The sequence below is a fragment of the Musa acuminata genome, chromosome BXJ1-5 (genome assembly GCF_036884655.1).
Source record: "Musa acuminata AAA Group cultivar baxijiao chromosome BXJ1-5, Cavendish_Baxijiao_AAA, whole genome shotgun sequence".
In the NCBI taxonomy this organism is placed as follows: Eukaryota; Viridiplantae; Streptophyta; class Magnoliopsida; order Zingiberales; family Musaceae; genus Musa; species Musa acuminata.
In genome coordinates, this window is record NC_088331.1 from 46637680 (window position 1) to 46658711 (window position 21032).

Sequence of the window (21032 nt, forward strand, 5' to 3'; positions counted from 1 at the left end):
ATCTCATTCCTTCACCGAACCCATTGTTACTTCCTTAGTCACTTGCAATTGACAATGAGCGCATGTGGGTCACACCTCTCCCTTTGTTACTCGTGATCATCACCTCTTTCCTCACCTATGGTCGATGATGAGGGCGCATGGGTCACACCCTTTCCTTCCTTGCTTATGCTCAACAGTGAGGCCATCCCCTTCGATTGACAATGAGGACCTACGAGTAATGATAAGGATGGAAAACCAATAATAAGAGTGGGTCAAGATGTGACAGGGCAAAGGTAATGACTAACATAGGTGATATTATTATTTAAAAAAGATATTATGTGAAATCTTTTTAAAATTAGGGCACTACTGAAAATTTTTCAAAAATAAAAGTTCTTTTCTAGAAATTCATATATATATATATATATATATATATATATATATATATATATATATATATATATATAACACTCCTATGTAAACAAATGTACCAAATTTAGCCGTGGGTTGGGCCCCAAAACTTTTAGCCCATTGGCTTCTCAGCCCCGTTCGGCAGCTTCTTTCCAAAGAAAGGGGAAGCGAGTACAATGGCGATGAGAAGGGTTCGATCCGCGGCCCATGTCTCCTCCGCCCGCTTCTCTATGGCGGCACCTCCAAAACTCCTCGATCCATCTCCTCTGTCCCAACTACGCCTCGTACTCGACTAACCTCTCTGCCTCTTTTTTTTTCGACGTATGATTGGTTCTGTTTTGGTGTTCCGAGATGGAAATAGTAGGTCCGTCGAACGTTGTTCTTCTCCGTTTGTGGGGATCATGTCAGTGCTCCTCTGACGACCTCGTCTTGAGGATGGATCATGTAAGGTTTTGTCTTGTGTTGAACTTGGTGCTGTTAGCGTCATGGTTATCTTTGGTGCTTGGTGGTTGAGATGTCGATAATGTGTCCCTATTCTTTTTTCTCTGCTGTAACATCTGAGTAGCAATTTGTGAGAAGCTCATTAATGTTCTTGAGGTTGAGGATTATGTTTACTGTGAGAGTGGGGTTTATGGTTAACTGACACATGTGAGATAGGATCATGATATTTTAGATGCATTTAGTTGACTATTTGTTGGCTAAAAGTCAGGATTAACGCAGCTTTAATTTTATTTAGAGAATCTCGTGATGTCCAATTATGAGCCGTGATGATGTTCTTGGCTTCTGTTTTTTTTCTGGAGAATAACATAATATGCATAAGCATTATTCTGAATGTGCAAGTTAGTTTATTTTCAAGGAGCCTTAGCTGGGAATTAGAAGAGTTGCCTTTTATTGTTCTGAATTGATTGAAATTTGCGCAAGTAGAGGTAGCAAAAAATGTATTTCTGTCTCGATGTACCTACTGCCTAATCTATGTACATGCATATTATATACTGATCTTGAATATGTTTGTATTATTTTAAGCTAAATATATTCCAGAAAATTGTCAATGTTGGAGAAATTAGAATTTTAGGAAATTTGAATAAATTCTTCCAGGGACATTCCAAGGCAGATAATATACAAATCTGGAAGTAAGGAATTATGCAAAAGCTTGGTGCGTTGTCTATGTTTGATAGTCTCAGCTGTAAGAACTATGATTCTGCATTTGCCGGAAAGAAGCAGATGTCTTGGATGGTTTCCCTCTGATATTGACATGCTGTTGGCAGCTCATGGAACTTCAGGGGCACATGATCCTATCATATTGTCCTTATTAAACAAATTCTTATCAATCATTTTAGTTCCACGGTAAAATATGGCCTATGATACCTTGTTTATTGTAAGTTTATAGTCCTTCATAGATGGTGAAACCCACTTAGTGGGAGATACACACCAGCAGATTGGTCTTCCCGTGGAAAAGGAGTATGCAGGATATCCCACAACTATTTTTAATTGTGATCATGCTCCAGAACCCTTATCAGTCAAGTAAAATCAACTTTTAGGTGGATTGACTTATCCGTAACATTTTGGGATTAGATTGCTCCAGCAATTTTGTTCTTGTTGTATGGCTTCAGTAACTTCTTCATCTATTGAATTAAATCATAACCTGACAACAATTAATGCTTAGCTTGTTCTGTTTTTTAATTTAAGCTTCAGCTTGAGTTTCTTGAATTTAAAGTTTAACCCCTTTTTTGGTTATATTATTTGAGCCAGGGCTGTGGCCTTAATAATTGAAGAAATGGGCTGTAAACCTCCACACGTCGCTACAGATAAGATAGACATTGATCAGGTAATATGATCTTTAACTGCTCCTGTAGATTCTATTGACATTTTTCGTAAGCAGTGTAACTAATTAATAATCAATATGCCTCGGATTAAATCACTGAGGGACTTTAGTCTTTGCTAGAGGATAATCTCACTGATGGTCCGCAAGAGCCCTTGTATATCTTAAAGTTTTCTTTGCCGTGAGTATTAGAGAATCATGCTCCTTGTTGATGTTAGTCCTTTTTTCTTCAAAGGCTCATTGCTGCAAAACCTTATCATGATCCAAACTTTTGAACAGCTATATTTATGTACTTCATCCTTTTTATCCATTTGTTAATAAAGAAACCTTTTGATCCTCCTTCAACCAGCCTTGTGTTTGTTCTGATTTTCTATTAATTTAGTTTCGGTCTTAAGCTTCCTCCGTCATGGAGAAAATGTACTTGGTTATTACTTGGCATCAAGGAAAAGACTAACCAAACAGTAAAATTAGGAATACCTACATAAAGGAAATGTATAATATTCTAATTTATTAAGAGATTACATTTGTTGAAGTCAAATGTTCAGACCTTTGTGCTCTTAAAATACTCCATGATTTGATTATTTCTTGAGGAAAATGTCATTCAAATTAGATGTAAGCCCAAAATTTACCTCCTTTTCAGATAACTTACTCATAGTAGTACCTGCTTTCAGCATTTTGCAAGTTAAAGATGTTCTAGAAGAGCTCCTTGGCTTAAGTTAGTAGTCTGTCTATTTATATTTTAATGACAGTATCTTTTAAGTTAGTCTGTAACAGGCGTACTTTGATTTAGGATGTTTTCCTTTTTTAAACATATTTTATTATCAATTCATGTATTTATTCTTTGATAACTAAATCGGATGTTAGGTGCACCTCGCATACTGAGCAGCCTACAGATTTACTCAGTTGTCCATGTATGCAGCAGCTTATCCAATGGGAATTTCTTGGATTATTCAGGCACATTAATTTGGTAAAATAGATGCCGAGGGAGGAGGAATTTTCCCCACCTGTTGTTCGCATATTCTTTTACTAAATCGAAATGATGTTGTAAATTTCTCCGTGTTTTAAAATAACAAATTATGATATACCTAACTTGATTCGATCAATGAAACTGAATTCTTCTGCAATCCTCAATATGATGGATGTCTTGTTTGCAGGTATGGAAATCTTTCCACTGTGTTCATCCACTGGGGAGAACCGTGAAGCTATATGCCGGGGAAGAACCTTTGACGATCATCGAGCATTTAAGGTGGAGGATTGGCCCGTAGAGGTTGATACAAGGCTGGCTTGTTTACCACACAGTGTTTGTGTTCTTGTTGATGATTAGACTCACTGGATAAGCATGGCCGTAAAAGTCTCTTGAGAGTCTAAATGTGCAGCTGATGCTTTTCAAATTTGTCTATCATGTTCATTATTGGTTGCGTGATACTTTCTACTTAGTGTCACATCTGAGCTTCTATTGTTGAGAAACTTCAGTGGATCAATCATTTTGCTGGATGAACTTTGGTGTAGACAAAAGGAATCCAGGAATCTACAGTATGGATTTAATACTTGAAAAGATGTTGCTACTATTTTTTTCTCCCAGGAGACAGTGAATTCTCCGATTCACTAAACACAGTTTGTGATCTTGGATGTCACTTTGACAATGGTGGACCTCACACATCAAACATACATTAGGGTTTGTTGATGCTGTAGAATCACTGTTTCTGGTCCTCATATTCTATGTTCGATGTATCCTTTCTATGGATGGAGTATATGTTCGATGCATTTGTCTGGATGGAAGTACTAATTGCGAGGATACTTCTGCTGTTGAGCCAAGCAACCTCTTTGGAGGTCCTCCATGGAAGAAGCTTGTTCAATGTGAATTGACCTCCATGGATTAGGAAGGTGGGTCATGTATTTGATTAAAGTCGAAGGAGTAATGTAGGTAGGCATCATCTAAATCTAAAGAGATGACAGCTCCAAAGGAGCCCAAACCCCAATGTTCCCAAGATGCCATCCCCTCCAAGCGCATTACATAGAGAAAGGGTTGGGTTAGTGGATGATCATAGGAGCATATCTCATTCCACCACCTTCTTCCTCATCGCCTCTCTCTCTCTCTCTTTTGGTTGAAACAAGCATAGACCACCAACACCTCAAATTCTCTCCCTTTGTCTTGCCTCCACCCTCCCCCCGCTCCCTCGTCTTCTTCCTTCCCTTACCTTTATCTACTTAAAAACTAATAAGTTGGTGCTGCAACCCACCTATGGAAGAGCCGTACCTTGCGAACTCCTCCACCATCTCCCCCACCCACAGTCCCACCACCCCACCTCGCGAGACCCGCGGCGAGGCGTCGCTCGACTACGACGTCGTCGTCATCCTGGCGGCCATGATATGCGCGCTGGTGTGCGCGCTGGGCCTCAACTCGATGCTGCAGTGCGTGGTGCGCTGCACCCGCGCCGCCCTCGCCGAGCCCGCCGGCTGGGTCACCCACCGCCGCCTCAACGCCGGGCTGAAGCGCGAGGACGTCGTGGCGCTCCCCGTCGCTACCTACGCCGCCGCGCCGCAGCAGGCCCCCGTCGGCTGCGCCATCTGCCTCTCCGACTTCTCCGACGGGGAGAAGATCCGAGTGCTGCCGGCGTGCGGCCACCGGTTCCACGTCGTGTGCGTCGACACGTGGCTTCTCTCCCACTGCTCCTGCCCCACGTGCCGCCGTCGCCTCTCCCCGCACGGCGCCGAGGCTCCGCTAGAGATGGCCATCGCTCCTTAAGTGCCTGCCGCCTTCTATCTCCCTATAGCATGTAGCCATAAGCGGTGTGAGCTCCAGCAAGCAGTACCACCGAGGGTGTTCATGTGTTTCCACTTCTAATGCTCGTAGATCTTGGTAGATTCTATCAGCATTTTGGGAGGCTTACTATTCCAGTTGTACATAGAGTTTTCTGATGAAGCTGTGACACAACTTGTTCAAGGAAAGCTCGAGTCACAGAGCAGCAGAAGAGCTTCTTCTTCTTCTTCTTCTCCATCTTGGCAAGACATGCAGTGTCTTTTGTGTTGCAAGAATGATGCCATCCACTTGGTGACATCCAGATATAAAGATGTGATCTTGGCCATTATGGGTTGTGGGAAACTTTATTGATTCTAGGAGGACTTTGATCATGAGAATGAGAACCTCTTTGGGAAGACAAGATTCCACAAGTTACATGTAGGCCATGCCAACTTGTCCTCTCTCCTCCCTGTAATGCACAACCCAAAGTGACCATTACCATGCCAAGGAATGGATCACAATCGAACCAGAAAAAAGAGGAACTTGGTGCATTCTCTTTCCTGTTCATGTGGCGAGTAAGGTGTATATACCTCTTAACCAATTATTTATGTATCATTTACATGTATTTTCCTTATCATCCATTTCCTAAGTAGATAATGCACAGCCTTCCAACTGCCCTAAACAAAGTGGTGAAGGATAAAGAAGTAGAACAAAATGCTTTTAAATGTGCCCTTAAAGAACTGAGACTTTTCCTCTCATACATGTCCATCTTTTTCAGCACAACCACATGGCTTACCTTATCAAAGTGGAACCCAAGTCCCTCTTTACATGTCATTCATTCATTATTCAAAAGGTTCTCTTATGCTTATTACATGTTTCTAAAAGAAGTTGTAGATAACTCTTTATCTCACACACAGCTTGATACAAAAGCATCATCATCTTCAAGTTCCCTTTACTTGGTTATAATAGCAAAAAATTACTTATATATGTTCCTTCAAAACCAGTGATTTACCTATTAATCTTTGAAAGGACCATGAGAGGATATGTATGATTCATGCACAACCATATATAACAGTCATATATATGATAGAACTACTACTTTGTGAAAAATCATGCACAACTCTCCATCTTTGATCAACAAAGTCTTATCTTGCAAATTAATGATATAATTCTTTTGTTTTATGTTTAGTATCAAATATATTTACAGGCAAAAACAAAAGTCCTTGGAAGCATACATGTATGTATCTGTATCCACTTTTTATATCTCATCAAAAATTCCTGCTGTCAATTACACTGCTATGTTGTGGATAATTCAACTGTATCTTCTGTAGTACAATTAATGTGCACTAGGAATCAATCACTTCTTTGTGGTTTGCAGGTCAATCCAATATGAAAAATGATCATTTGGGTTAAGTGAAATTTTCCAATAGTAAATTATAATGTAACCAATCCATCAATGACAGAAAAATAATGATAAAATCTACAATCATTTTGTTTTTCTATGCAATTTTTTTTTGCTTAAAATCAAATCAACTACTGATATATATATATATATATATATATATATATATATATATATATTGCATGTGACACTACAAGACATGGATGCCTTCTCATCCACTTTGTCTCTTCCCATGGCTTTTATCATATATATATATATATATATATATATATATATATATATATATATATAAAGAGTACATATGGAATTTATGAGGGGCATATATGTAAAATTGGAACGTCGTTATCGACCATCGCCACTCGGTTGAAGAAGCGAGTGGGAGGAGACCTTAGAATGGCTTGCTTTTCTCTCGCGACACAACCAAGCCCGATGGCGATGCGCCGCGCGGGGCTACTCGGCCGCTACTTTGCCTCCCCCTTCCGGCTTCTCTGCCGCCAGGCAAGCTTTCACGCTTCTCCTCGACGCTGTTTCTACTGATCTCGGCGACCCCTCTCGCTCGTTTCGGATCAGTCTTTCTTCGTCTTCGATCTTTCCCTCTGGTTTCGATTCTTGATCGGATATTTGTTATCTTGTCTTTCGTGTGGCCCCCCGCTCTCGGCCTTTCTTCTTTCGCGCTTCGCTTCGTCTTCGATCTTGCCCTCTTGTTTCGATTCTTGATCGGGTATTTCTCATCTCGTCTTTCGTCTTGCCCCCCGCTCTCGGCCTTCTTTCGCGTTTCATTTCGTCTTCGATCGTGCCCTCTGGTTTCGATTCCTGGAGGGATCTTTCCTCTCGCTTCGATTCTTGAAAGTGACCTTCCCTCGTCATCCGTCTTGCATCGTGGTTTCAATTCTTGAAGGGACCTTTCCTTGTCTCCAGTCTTGCCTCTGTGGTTTCGGTTCTTGATAAGGTCTGAATCTTGGGGTTTTCTCTGGTGGCCAGATTAGCGTGGAACCGCAGGCTACCGTTGATCGACTGAAGGAATCGGGATTGTTGAGGACTCAGGGGCTTATCGGTGGGAAGTGGATCGATGCCTACGATGGCAAGACCATTCAGGTATCTCTCGAGGCGTACTTCGTTTTGTTTCTGACCTGTGGACGGTGTTCTTGATTTCTTCTTCAAGTTTGATGCATCTAAATAGTATTTTAGTTGTGGTAATTCACTACGGACACAGTTAGAGTATTGATTACGAGAAATAGAACAGGAAAACCATACTGGAATCTAGAATTGTACATCTTGGTCAGATATTATGGCTTCTAATTTATGGCGAAGCTTAAGATTGAGATTAAGGAGATTAATGGAATACAATGCACTTATACTGGAACGGAATGATTCGATTTTTTTTTTCTTATTTAAATGAATATGTTCAAATCCTACGGATTCACCAATGTTATTATATAATTCATATGTTTCCTCTTTAAAAGTCGAACTATAACAAAATTTAAAGGAGTCCATGAAATGCTCCGCCAAAAATGTTGTACAACAAGATATAATGTTTGGTTGGACAGATAGCCCCTACTAAACCTTAACTGCAGAAGTAGCATCCTTTGTGATTCAACGTCTTCAGTTAGGTTCACCTGAAGAACTATGATTTCGTCAGGAACTAACATTGATATTATACCATGTATTTATAGAATTATACAATGGCAATTCCATCTAGTTGAATGGCACTACCAAACCTACTAAACCTAACAGATAGCCCTACTAAACCTTAACTGCAGAAGTAGCATCCTTTGTTATTCAACATCTTCAGTTAGGTTCACCTGAAGAACTATGATTTCGTCAGGGACTAACATTGATATTATAACATATATTTATAGAATTAGACAATGGCAATTCCATCTAGTTGAATACGGCAATAAGCATGCACTTATCATCCAACTGGATCATATCGACCAGATTAATATATCAGGTTTGACCTCTTTCATATAAGTAATTTAAAAAATCTATTAGAAACAAAACGGCTTTCAAATGATAGTATTGTTCATTTTTTTGTACATTTAGCAAGAAAATCCAGTTCTGTATGGGATAGTAGAAGTAAAGATTTTTGTATTCCATTTCTTTGTTTGGGAAAGGCAATTATTGATGTTGCAAAACTGACAGTATTTTGTTCAATAGCTTATCAATTGATGGTTGTCATTATTCACCCTCACTGAAACTTTGGATGAAAAATAACAAACATACAAAGAAAGGCGTAGGGTAGGAGGATATTACTTACCATTTGTTATTTTGTAGGTGCAAAATCCTGCTACTGGGGATGTCATTGCAAGTGTTCCATGCATGGGCAGGAATGAGACTACCAATGCAATATCCTCTGCATATAATACATTTTCTTGTAAGAAATATGGAAGCTGATTAATATTTGATTTTTCCATTTGTTGATGTCAAGCTATTAGTTTCTGTGATGATCATGATGTCAAGCCATTAGTTGGGTGTGCATAGGACATTCAGATTGGTTGAAAGATTGGTGTGGATGGTGGGTTAATATTGGCTTGTATTGCAAAAATTGGCTGGCTAGTGCAATTTGCCATTCTCAGATGTTGCTAATATTGACTTTTCTAACTAAAAGCCATATGGACTATGTGCACCTTAGTCTGCATTTTCTTCTTTGGCCTTTAACACTAGGTGTCAAAAGTTTACTCTTAGTTCCTGGATTTCTTCCTAATGTAGTCTCCTCTAAATCAAAACAGCTAAGTAGCCTGCCATGACCAAATTGAAAGAAAAATAAGGAGTCCTATTGAGTGATGCATCAAAGAGGCTTATGATGCCTCATTACAGATTTTAAACATCCCACTCCTAGTCTCAGTTGATTAATATACAGAAAATATAAAAATGCTGCATCTCTCTCTCTCTCTCTCTCTCTCTCTCTCTCTCTCTATATATATATATATATATATATACACACACACACACACATATATATTTAAAATATATATGTATGTATGTATGTATGAAATCTTTTACTTTTTATCTTTATTGATGCCTACATATAGCTAGATCTATTGATGCCCCTATCATGGGAAAATGTAAATGACTCTTGTCCAGTTATGGAGTCCTGAAACAGAACTATAATAGCCTGGTTTGTTGCACATGCATGGATTGACCACCTATTATTGAAGCCTTCATTAAATTAGATACAATCCCTTTTATATAGATTGTGGTTGTTACTTAATGTCCTAGGGAGGTATAATATTTGTTTCGACTTCCCAGATTTATATACTTTGATTATGGTGTAGTATTCTCAAAAATCATAATAAAGAATTACTGACTTTATTCACTAAATTTGGAAGATCATAGACTATTGAGTCCTAATCCAACAAATCTGCTTCGATCGATTGGCTAATTGCAAGTCATTTGAATCATATTATGCCAAATCTATCTAACTTAACTAGGTTTTAAATGAACACATAAAGTAATATTTGGTCTTGTTAACTTTTCATATGTTAATCTGTCGTTATTTTCTTCCAATGAGTTTTTTTAGTTTGTTTTCTTTATCACTTCTTGCTCCTTTGAGCATATGAATGAATTAGTTTTTAATATCGTTCATTCCATCCAATCTTTTTCTGTAAACTTGTCAGACAGATATCACTAATTATTAATTACCAACTGCTTATGAAAAACTCATTGATTTGCTTGTTTAAAGGACTGTCTTTAGAATGTCTATTGTGGCATTTTCAGGTATTCTTTTAACATTATATGTTTGTTATGATGTTTTTCTTTTCACAGCTTGGAGCAAACTCACTGCAAGTGAACGGAGCAAGTGTCTAAGGAAATGGTACCATTGAATTTGATCAATTACAACAGGCTTTCATGTGTACTATTTTTTTCGTATAAGTTGTCCTTGGCAGTGGTGTATTGCTCAATGTTAATATTGCTATGCTCACAAGAAAGTTATCATGTTCGTTTGTAGTGATCAATGTTATTTCTTTAACTGCACTTTGCTAATTTGCGGGACCTTTTATTTAAACAACTTTTAGATGTTTTGTTGATTTGTTGTTAGAACCCATGACATTGAAAAATCAGTTTTAAAAACTTTTAACGTCCAGCTCTTATTCTGTGTGACTTATCCAATTGAAATTAAAGGGTGTTGCTTCTACAAATGTGAGCCACTCACCGTAAGGATAATGTGGTAGTTCTATCTGTGATTTTTGCTGCTGAATGTGAGAGTTATTGGGAAAGTTTTCATCTCTTTTTGAGTTATACATTCAGAATGAATTTTATTTGTAAGTCATTGTTTCTGTTTTAGCATTTTCTTTTGAACATTAGGTGCTTCAATTGAATATACTAAATCGAATTTCTTGTTTTTCAGCCTTATTTACTTTACTGTAACTCTTTCACCTTAAATATTTCTGAAGGTATGATTTAATTATTTCCCATAAAGAGGATCTTGCATTACTTATAACATTGGAACAAGGAAAGCCTCTAAAGGAGTCACTGGGTGAGGTATCAAAATGACTTCTGTTTGAAGTTGTACTTAAAATAGCTTTTGTCATATATTGTTTCCTATTCAAGATAAAAATTAATTGTGCTTATGAACTTCTTTGCAGGTTTCTTATGGGGCTGCATTTATTGAGTTTTTTGCTGAGGAAGCTAAACGCATATATGGTGACATAATTGCTCCCACAATTGATGATCGTCGGTTGTTTGTTTTAAAGCAGGCAACTACTTGATTACCATATTTGATTTTTTTGGTTTCATATTAGCTGTTCCTGAACCTTGCTGCTCAAAAACATAACAAATCAGCTTCTAGTAGCCATACATATATAATTCTATAACTTTGTTGTTGTCTCCAATATTTTGATTATTTCAGTTGTTTTTAGTATTTACCATTTTTTTTTTAATCTCCGAGTATCCATGAGCATATGGGCATGTCAAGATCTTCATTAAGGTTTCACAATGCTCACTTTAAAGACATTCTAGCAGCTGTCTCCTTTCATGTACAGATTATTATTTTTTGGCTCTAGCCCTCTGGAATCTCTTAGAAACTTGTTGCCTCCGGTATGTAGTCTGTAGAATCTAAATATTATAATGTTTTATAAGCTTACTTATGCATCTTGTGAAGGTTAAGGCTGTGGCTGCCACACCCGAACCTGCTGCTAACATATAGTATAATAACCAAAAGAATCTGTCATCTGAAAGCTCATTTATCATTGAGCAACATTAACCAAACTTTTGAGTGTGACTTGAGATGATTTCATTGGCATGATCACCAAAATTTAATATGATTCTCTATTCATAGTTGGATTTTATCATATTGTGTACTGCATATTATGGTATATTGCATATTGAAACATTCAAGGAATGCATTTGTTAGTCTCACTAAGCCATGTTAGATGGTATTTGATGGTCATCAAAGCAGAATGCAATAGTCTTTTCCAGCAAAGTACTATGTGAGCATAGGCTTCGTGCTTGCTGTCATGTTCTCCATGTCATTGGGCATGGACATCTTGTTACATCAATGACACAGTAACTTGTGGATACTAAATATTAAAATGATCGATTTCAGTAGCTCTTATTCAAATTCTGTTTAGTAGAACAAGACACAAAATCTGCATTTTTTTCATAAAACGTATAAAGACTTTTCTATGTGTCATTCTTATTAGATGGTTGTTACATGTTATAGGCTGTAAGTTGTTAGAAAGCAAATATCTTGGGTACTTCACCATGATAATTATTTAAAAGCTGTTTTGCTAAATTGAAAATGTAAAATTTTGACAATAAAATAGTAAGGTCTTTGGGATTTTAGAGTAATAGTCATATTTGGCAAAGGTGGAGAAATAAGGGTAGCATGCTTTAGATGACGACAATAACAACAAAACAGTAAGTCCGAACTTAAGATCCATATTTAGGAGATCCGGATAGTTTTATGCTGGTTGTCAGTGACCTAATGCAACCCTTCACCTTTTTCATCCGGGATTAGGACTGACATTGACCTAACACAACAAAGCCATAAGCATTCTTTAGAGTTGCTTAAAAATATTATATTAGGATAATTTATTTATTAGATCTATATCTTTAGTAAGTGCATGTGAAATATTTATGATTGGGGAGTAGTGAAAAATTTGGGGTATGCATCCAAGCACAATGGCTGCTAACAACAGTGGTATAGACTAGTATGACTGAATGGGTTTTTTCAAACAAGAAAATGCCGATGAGTGACTTTCATTCTATATAAAGACTAGTAATACTGCCACATAACATTCACCAGTTTCCTGATTCTATATATCACTTTTATCTAGGGCATTTTTCAAGGTAAGTTTGCTTGCTACGTTGATTACACATCTTCCTTCCAATGGAGTGTTGAACAATATCAACAGAAACTAATAACTGCTCTACCAGTGGCATATGTTTGTTTCTTATGTTATCCTATTGTCTTTAAAAGTTGCTTATGAGAACATCTTCACGATGATACTGGCAAAATGTCATATAAATCTGAATAATGGTTTTGAATATCAATCTGATACCAGGTTTAGAAGGGGTCAGACTAGTAAGGTACCAAGTTATTGGATGATGTACCGATATATACTGTCTGGTGCATGGTACCACTAAAAAAAATAATTAATTGAATGGTTACTAAGCAACACATTGCCATGTGTTCTTATGCCAGTGCATGGTTGGACTGTTGAAATACTAGTTGGTACATATTGGTCAAATCAGTATTTTAGACCATGATACAAACTATTCCCTTTTGTAAGTACATGTGATTGTTCATTTGCAGTTTGCCTCTACAATGCTATAAATATTAGCTTCATAAAGATAAATATCTTTCTTTTAGGAAACCATGGTATTTGATGTTTAATGTCTCTTGCAGCCTGTTGGAGTAGTTGGAGCAATTACACCCTGGAACTTTCCTTTAGCCATGATTACCCGGAAGGTAAATGTTAGCTAATAGATTGACATCATGACATGGTGAATTTATTATACCAGCCTATAAAAAGCATGCAATTCTTGCATCTGACTTGCATCAGAAAAAAAAAGAACTTCCTGCTTTGTGATGTGTCAGGTTGGGCCAGCATTGGCTTGTGGTTGCACGGTTGTTGTCAAGCCATCAGAGTATACACCTTTGACTGCACTAGCTGCAGCTGAGCTTGCTCTTCAAGCTGGCATACCACCAGTAAGTTTCTCCTTTTTATTTCTTTTCTTCTATTTATTCTTTCTTTTGCAATTCTTCTATTATTCTCAGAAGTTGCTTTTTTTCTTGTTAATTTGTTTTAGAAGTTGAGGATCTAGGGGGTGTGACTCAAAACTTGAAACTTGAGATTTGGGCTGAAGTGAATGATGTTTGTAACACCAAGTATTAAATGAGATCACATTGGTAGAGTTGTTTTGGGGGAAACAAGAGGATGCACTGGGAAGGTAGTGGTTTTCAGGGTTATCTTAAGTGGGTTTGTTAAAGAAGCATCTGAATTATTGCAAGCAGTTCATGACGTAAAAGATGAATGTATTATCTTCATTTGTAATCATGTATATTAGTTTTCTAGATTCAGCCAAGCAATGTTCCGAAACTTAGCCAAATAAGTTTTGGAAGAGCATGATGGCACCAGGGCCATTAGAGGTATTGTCATTTTCCCAGCTATTTGATGCAAAGGTTTCGAGTGCTGATTTTAAAGCTGTTGTTTAGTTGATACCTTTGATGGATCCTTGTAGCAGGCTTCCATTTCGAGTAAACAAACATGTGATGAGCACCAAAAGAAAACTGTGACTACCAACACTGGCATACATCTACACATTGGAAACAATAATTCTCTGTATCTATGTGCCAATACTTAAAACTAGGCAGGATATAAATGCTTAATTGATACATATTCCTTTTATGTATGCATATAAGGCAATGCAATCGTGCATTTTCATGTCTCTCTACGCAGATGGGCAGGTGTCTCCATTCACAAAATGTGCTGCTTTTGGACTTTTGTGTCTGAATACGTCTACCTGAGCTCCAAGATATCTTTTGCAATCTGTTTCATGAGTCCTGTTGCATCACATGATTAGCTGTATCCTTATGGAAAATATGCAAAATATGAGTAACTACATGGAAATACAGCATTCTGTTTCTTCTTTTTGTCTGCTTCTTCTGGTTGTGGGATAATAGTTCATGACCTTGTTTTCCCTATATCTTACTTGTTTATTCTTTTCTCTACTCTGACATTTGGATATTTCTAATTTTTTAAGTATTTTTAAGTACTTCAGAAGAGTATATCGTGTTGGGAAATAAACTAACGGATGGCAAAGCATGCTTAGTTAATTCAGTTGTTCTGGAACTCCATAGCAGAAAGTAAGCTATTGAAGTTATTTTTGTCCATGCAACAAAATGTGGCCTTGTAGTATGTCAATGAGAGACCCAAACACTGTTGAATCTGCTTCATGGCCATTATGAATCATGTCTCAACTGAGATGGAGTATTATTTAGGTCTGATGTTGATCAGTTATACAATGTACTGAAGAATATGCTACTTTTTTCTTAATAGGGTTATTCTCCATTCAGTTACAATTAGCACATAAGGGTTTTATTGCTCCTATAGCTCATAATACCCTACTTGTAAGTCTAAATTGATGACCTTCTCATGAACTTTCTAATTCTTTACTTGCATTCTGTTTCTTGTTTGGTGTCTCCATTAAGCATGCTCAGTAGCTCTGAACATTGAAAAGCAATTTTTTTATCTGTGCAGTGAATAGAAGTTTTTTGTTCACTTGTGTGGAAGATGGTCTTTTTTGACAAATTTGATTCAGCTGCTTCTCCAATTTAGCCTTTTCTGTTCATGAGCATGCTTCAACATTATTCTTTCTAACAGAAACAATACATATGCAGTTTTAGCATCTTCTGTTTTTTGTCAATTTGTAAATGTCACACTTATACCATGCTAATATTGTTCTTACCTTTTCCCATTATTCAGGGTGCACTGAACGTTGTGATGGGCAATGCGTCTGATATTGGCGATACTCTGCTAGAAAGCACACAGGTTCTTACTTATTGCTTTATATTTACCTTTAATTTTTCCAGAAACAGATGATGTTATAATAAATTTTACTTTTTTATAGGTAAGGAAGATAACATTCACTGGATCAACAGCTGTTGGTAAAAAGTTAATGGCAGGGTCAGCGAGTACTGTTAAGAAGGTATGCCCTCAAAAAATTTCTTGGTGAGAAGTTATGCACACACAAGTTAATCTCATGATTATACAAATGTATAGAATATATGAGTAGAAAGGGTATATTAAATATATCAAGAGTTGGATGCTTTATATTATCTTATCTTGGCTAAAGCCATTATATCCCCATTTTAACTAAAGTAGTTCAAATAAATAGTTTGATTTTTCTTTATTTTTTCTTGATTTGGAACTAGAAAATCTTCATGGTTGTTCGAGTTTCATATGAAATATTAATCTTTTTTCAGATATCCTTGGAACTTGGTGGAAATGCACCTTGCATTGTGTTTGATGATGCAGATCTGGATGTGGCAGTAAAGGGCAGTGTAAGCCAATCTTGCTATTGCCTATATATTTCTGATCTCTTTATCCATTTACTCATATATGCATTGGTGGTTTTCCTTCTCACATAATCACAAACTGAATTCTATCTGACTGCATCATGATCCTCACAGAAAGTATTCCCCTCTTGATGTTATGTTAATCTCTTCATTGAATAGAGGTAATTGATAAATCCATATAAAGATTAGATTGTCCTCTTAGCTGTTTTACACATGCTGAAAACTAGCTTAATTTTTCCAACTTGTTGAGTTTATAAAACTACTACTACTTGGGATATCCCTGTTTTTCTCTTTGAACTGTAATATAAGATAGCATTTGCGACGAGATGCTAACTGATTCAAGACTGCTTCCTAAATCCAGTTGTTTACTAGCGTAGGCTAGGATAAATTTTCTTGTGTCCAATCAAAACCAGTCATCCATTTTGGGCAGGTCTTATGCCTAACATTTCCTCACCTAGATTCCTTATGACTCAAAAGCTGATTCCTGATCTGTGAACCTTGTTGTTTAAGTAGCCCTCTTTGTCGTTTTGATAGACTCTTACAAAATCTTTGCTTCACGATGCAGTATCTGTTTTTTGGTACTTAGTGTAGACATGTTGTCTTTCACAATGTTTTTAACATTATAAACTTCAAGTCCGAATTGGAGCCTTACGATTTAATGTTGTTGTGTTCTTATTCATACACTACGATATACCTTCAAATCCTGAAGAAATGGTAGCAGGCTAATTGTTTAAGCTTTTTCCCAAAAGCAAAGAAATTGCCTTTTAGTTTTTAGTTAGTGCAAATGTTGAATTATCAAGAGAAATGACAAGCATCTCTACATGCTTGATGGTGCTGTCAGAAACTGATATTGAGGATAGCTGAATCCATATTATAAATTCCATTAGAACATGAGTGGATCAAACAGGTGTGCACATAATTTTTTCTCAAACAAAGAGGGTTTTGTTTTGGGTTTTTCTATCAGTAGGAGGTGATCTTATGCCTTTCTTAAATAGCTGATGGATTTTCATTTTAAATATCCTATTTGTTTAACGGTTGAAATACTTTTGGCGCAAACTTGCATGTTTGACTGAATCTTCAACTGTTACTAATATAGATTAAGTGTGCATCAAAGCTTGTAGCTTTATCCAAAAATAGTTGTCCAATGATATCATTTTACTGTTTACAGTGGATAGCAATTGATGGATAATCTTAATATACAGAAAACTTTGCATAACAGATTCAAGCTGATTTTGGAATTATTTCTGATGTTATCATTTCCATTTGCAGCTTGCAGCAAAGTTTCGGAACAGTGGGCAAACATGTGTTTGTGCAAACAGAATACTTGTGCAAGAAGGTACGGATTCCATTGACTTTATTTGCAACTATGCATTTGGACTTAGTTGCAGCTGTAATTATAAATATCTTGTAATAAATATGCATAAGCGTCAAGTTTTCACAAAATTTATTTAAATAGTCTGTTGTATCCAAAAATAGTAAAGGAAATGGACACTTCAAGATCCAGAGCAAAATATAAAAAAGAATCTATCTGCAGAGGTAATTGATGATATTTTGGTGCAATAAAATATGTTGAATTGATGATATCCTTTTTGGATCATTCTAGGTTAATTAACAATTTCTACATGCTGTTTGGTGGGTTGTCTCTGCACTTGGAGGTTCTTTTGAATCTAACATATAGAAGTCAGAGTCAACGCTATGAAAATGTTGAATATCATTTGGTAGATTAATTTTACATTTTGTGGATCCTTGGGTTTAAATCTTCTGAGTTATAAAAGAACCTAATGTATTTGTTGACTGGTTAGTGTCAAGAGACTTATTGTTGTAATGGAAAATTATAGAAGATAACTTACCAAACAATCTGCAAATCGACAGTCTTTCTTATGAGTATTGTGTGAACAAAAACCAAAGTTTTTCTAAAAGTCAATCTTAGATTAAAAGGCTTTTGTGGGTATCCAGATGCAAGCCAGATCATATTGAGTAAGCTGCTATTCTACTAGCATTGAGAAGGTGTCAACTGTCAACCCTTGCAGATGCCATATACTTTGTAATCCTTGTTTTATAAAAATTGCTTTGTTTTGTTTAATCATCCTCATTGGTTTTACTACAAACCTTTATGTTTTTTCTTCTCCTTGTTGCACTTGAAGTTTGTTGAGTGGTGGATGACTGCATTTATATAGTCGAAACTTTGTCATCTCTTTTATGTGCCTCATACTTATCCTCTCACAAGTTTATAATTCCATTCTGTGCAGGTATTTATGAAAAATTTGCTAATGCTTTTGCAAAGGCGGTTCAGGCTTTGCAAGTTGGCAATGGCCTTATAGAAGGTACTGTTCAGGTATTAGCTTCTGCTTTTTCATCCTTTTCACTTGAATTGATCCGTTGATTGGCATAGTAGAGTGTTAATTTATATTCATTGGGAAACTATATTTTATTGATACTTGATATTATGATAGCAATGTTACTGTCATAATATCAGTTTTATGATTTTTATTTTTTAAGGAATTTTGAGTATTTTGTTTATATCTCTATGGTTATCTTAAAACACGATCTTGAAAGTTGTGTTTCTTTCACAGGGTCCGTTGATTAATGAAGCTGCTTTAGAAAAGGTGGTTAATTTTCTTTTCCTAGAAATTAGTATCTAGGTAGTTTGTTGTAAGGTTATCTCTGCGGTAAAGTTATTCTTTGTTGCTGATTTGTGTAAAATTTAGTTGTGATGAGATTCTGGTTTTCATGGACCTTTCATTTTGTAGGTCGAAACAATGGTCCAAGACGCTACTGCAAAGGTAATTTTGGTCAAGAGTGTGGATAGTCATGTATTTCTAATTAATAACACCAGCATATTGTAACATTTCATGATGTTTTGTGCTTTGTACTTAAAAGTTCACTCTATTAATGATGTGGATGCAGCACAGCAGCACACTATGAGACAATCAGGAATTTCATACTTTGTCTAGGAGGCTATATATGATTTACTGCCTATTCCAATTAGATAAACATTTTGGATGCTTTTATATGTTATTGATATTATAATGCTCACCTATTGCGCACATTTAGTTGTAAGATTTGATTCTTATTATATACATTCACTTATATGGTAAGTCTTTTCAATTGTAAAGAGATATCTTTTAGGTCAGAAATATTTGGTTCATCTGTGGTATCGAAACTGGATTGGCTCCAGTATCACTTAGGTTTGAGTATTGGCACAAAACTGGCTTTACTATATCACTGATATCCATAACTGTAATCTTTGTACAGGGAGCAGATGTAGTGACTGGAGGAAAGAGGCACAGCCTAGGCATGACATTTTATGAGCCTACTGTTCTTGGCAATGTCAATAAGGAGATGCTAATATCTCGGTACGATCTATTCTTTAACTCACATTGGTGACTGTTTTATGGCAATTGAACTTGGAAAGCTCACAGTCAGAAAGGCTTTTTTAACTTGTCATTTTGGTGGTTATTTGAGTCATTAAGCTCGTTCTCACGAGTGATATAAGTAGCATTAATGTGTGAACTTTTTAAAAACGTGCACAGGCAAGAAGTGTTCGGCCCAGTTGCACCACTTATGCGTTTTAAAACTGAAGAAGAAGCTATTCAGATGGCTAATGACACAAATGCAGGTTATTTGCTATTATTTACTTTGTAGTTCTTTCCCAGGTTGCTGATTTTCATTACTTGTTTTCTTGGTTAAGAATTTCACACTTGAAAGGTAAGAGTAGAAATTATGTGCTACATGCAATCAATACACAACCCTTGTTTATTTATTTTGGCTTTTGGTGGAATCATTACCTATACAGGTTTAGCTGCTTACATATTTACTACCAGCATGCCTCGTTCTTGGCGTGTATCTGAAGCTCTCGAGTATGGACTTGTGGGAGTTAACGAAGGACTAATATCCACCGAGGTAATGCTTCTGCTTCACAAATGTTTCTTCGTTTCTTTTTTTTTTTTTTTGTTATTTTGTTTAATTTAATTTTTGATCTGTTTTTTGTTCCACGGTAAAGGTTGCACCGTTTGGAGGATTTAAGCAGTCTGGTCTCGGAAGAGAAGGTTCAAAATATGGGATGGATGAATACTTGGAAGTAAGTCGAACAAAAAAAAAAAAAATCTCGTATTTATAATATTTTCTCCTGCATTGAGATATGTACGCCCCCCGTGTCTTTGTAGATTAAATATGTGTGCTTGGGTAACTTGAAGGGGACTTAGAAATACTGGTAGAGCTAATAATTGACCACCCCAGTCGGCTCTGGAGGTAAGTTATCAGTTCCAAGATTTGCAAGTCCTAGAAGTCTGGTTTTTGTCAATAATTTCACATTGCTGACTTTCTTTTTTCTTTTTTTGGGTTGACATACTTAGGCATATTTGAAATGATGGTCTGCTCGAAGTGTTAGGAGAAATCAGAATAAGAGACCAATTTGTCGTTTCTGAGTTATTTCGACGGTCGTTTTCAGCTAGTCGTTTTTGTATTTCTGACTCGAACTACATGGTCCATGGAATGTTGTTAAATCTCCTACGCCATAAGAGCGACGTGGACATCGGCTCCCTGCATCACTCCCCCTCTCTCCTTACTACCCAACCGTCCTTCCCCCTTCCCCTCGCTTCCCTCTCCACCGCTGTGTAATAATTTCTCATCAAACGCTAAATGCCTAGACATGGTTACAACAGATTATCTTGATTTGATTTCTGCTATTATAGAACATTTTTTTTCCAACAATGCCGGAATTGGTGGATACAAACCAAAACCAAAAGTTAACTGTGCCCACTTTTTTTTTGCAAAATTTTATATGTGTATACATATATGTATACGTATACATATGTGTACATATTAACCAAAAGTCAATAGTGTGGAGAGAGAAAGAGAGAAAAGTATATATATATGTATATATATATAGTCAGATTCCAACTAACGAGCAGTCCCGAAATGGAGAACGCCCAGAATAGCTAGACAGCGCAATAGTGTGGAAGGAGAAAAAGAGACGTATATAAAGGGAGAGGGAGAAGAGGCGGGAACAAGGAAGGTAGAGATCGGTCGAATATGGCGACGGTGTCCCGGAACATGGTGGTGCTAGCGCTGTGCCTGCTCCTCTTGGTGGTTGCATCCTCCGGTTATGCAGTCGACTGCAACCTACATGACAACTGCTTTAATGATTGTACCGGGAAAG

At 36.8% G+C, this 21032-nt stretch overlaps 2 protein-coding genes across 2 annotated transcripts; both read left to right on the plus strand.

Moving 5' to 3' along the window:
- Positions 1-4019: 4019 nt before the first annotated feature.
- Positions 4020-5295, plus strand: LOC135674692 (RING-H2 finger protein ATL73-like). The gene has a single exon (XM_065184781.1). The coding sequence runs from the start codon at positions 4449-4451 to the stop codon at positions 4950-4952; it is 504 nt and encodes a 167-aa protein (XP_065040853.1). The 5' UTR covers positions 4020-4448; the 3' UTR covers positions 4953-5295.
- A 1390-nt stretch (positions 5296-6685) lies between these two features.
- LOC108952013 (succinate-semialdehyde dehydrogenase, mitochondrial-like) lies at positions 6686-20534 on the plus strand. The gene is made up of 21 exons (XM_065184782.1): positions 6686-6846; positions 7330-7443; positions 8623-8722; positions 10114-10162; positions 10743-10830; positions 10935-11045; positions 13199-13261; positions 13391-13501; positions 15279-15344; positions 15424-15501; positions 15779-15856; positions 17141-17207; positions 18121-18206; positions 18445-18477; positions 18622-18654; positions 19127-19227; positions 19405-19490; positions 19668-19774; positions 19875-19952; positions 20038-20122; positions 20227-20534. The coding sequence occupies exons 1-20, from the start codon at positions 6742-6744 to the stop codon at positions 20074-20076; spliced, it is 1593 nt and encodes a 530-aa protein (XP_065040854.1). The 5' UTR covers positions 6686-6741; the 3' UTR covers positions 20077-20122; positions 20227-20534.
- Positions 20535-21032: the final 498 nt, after the last annotated feature.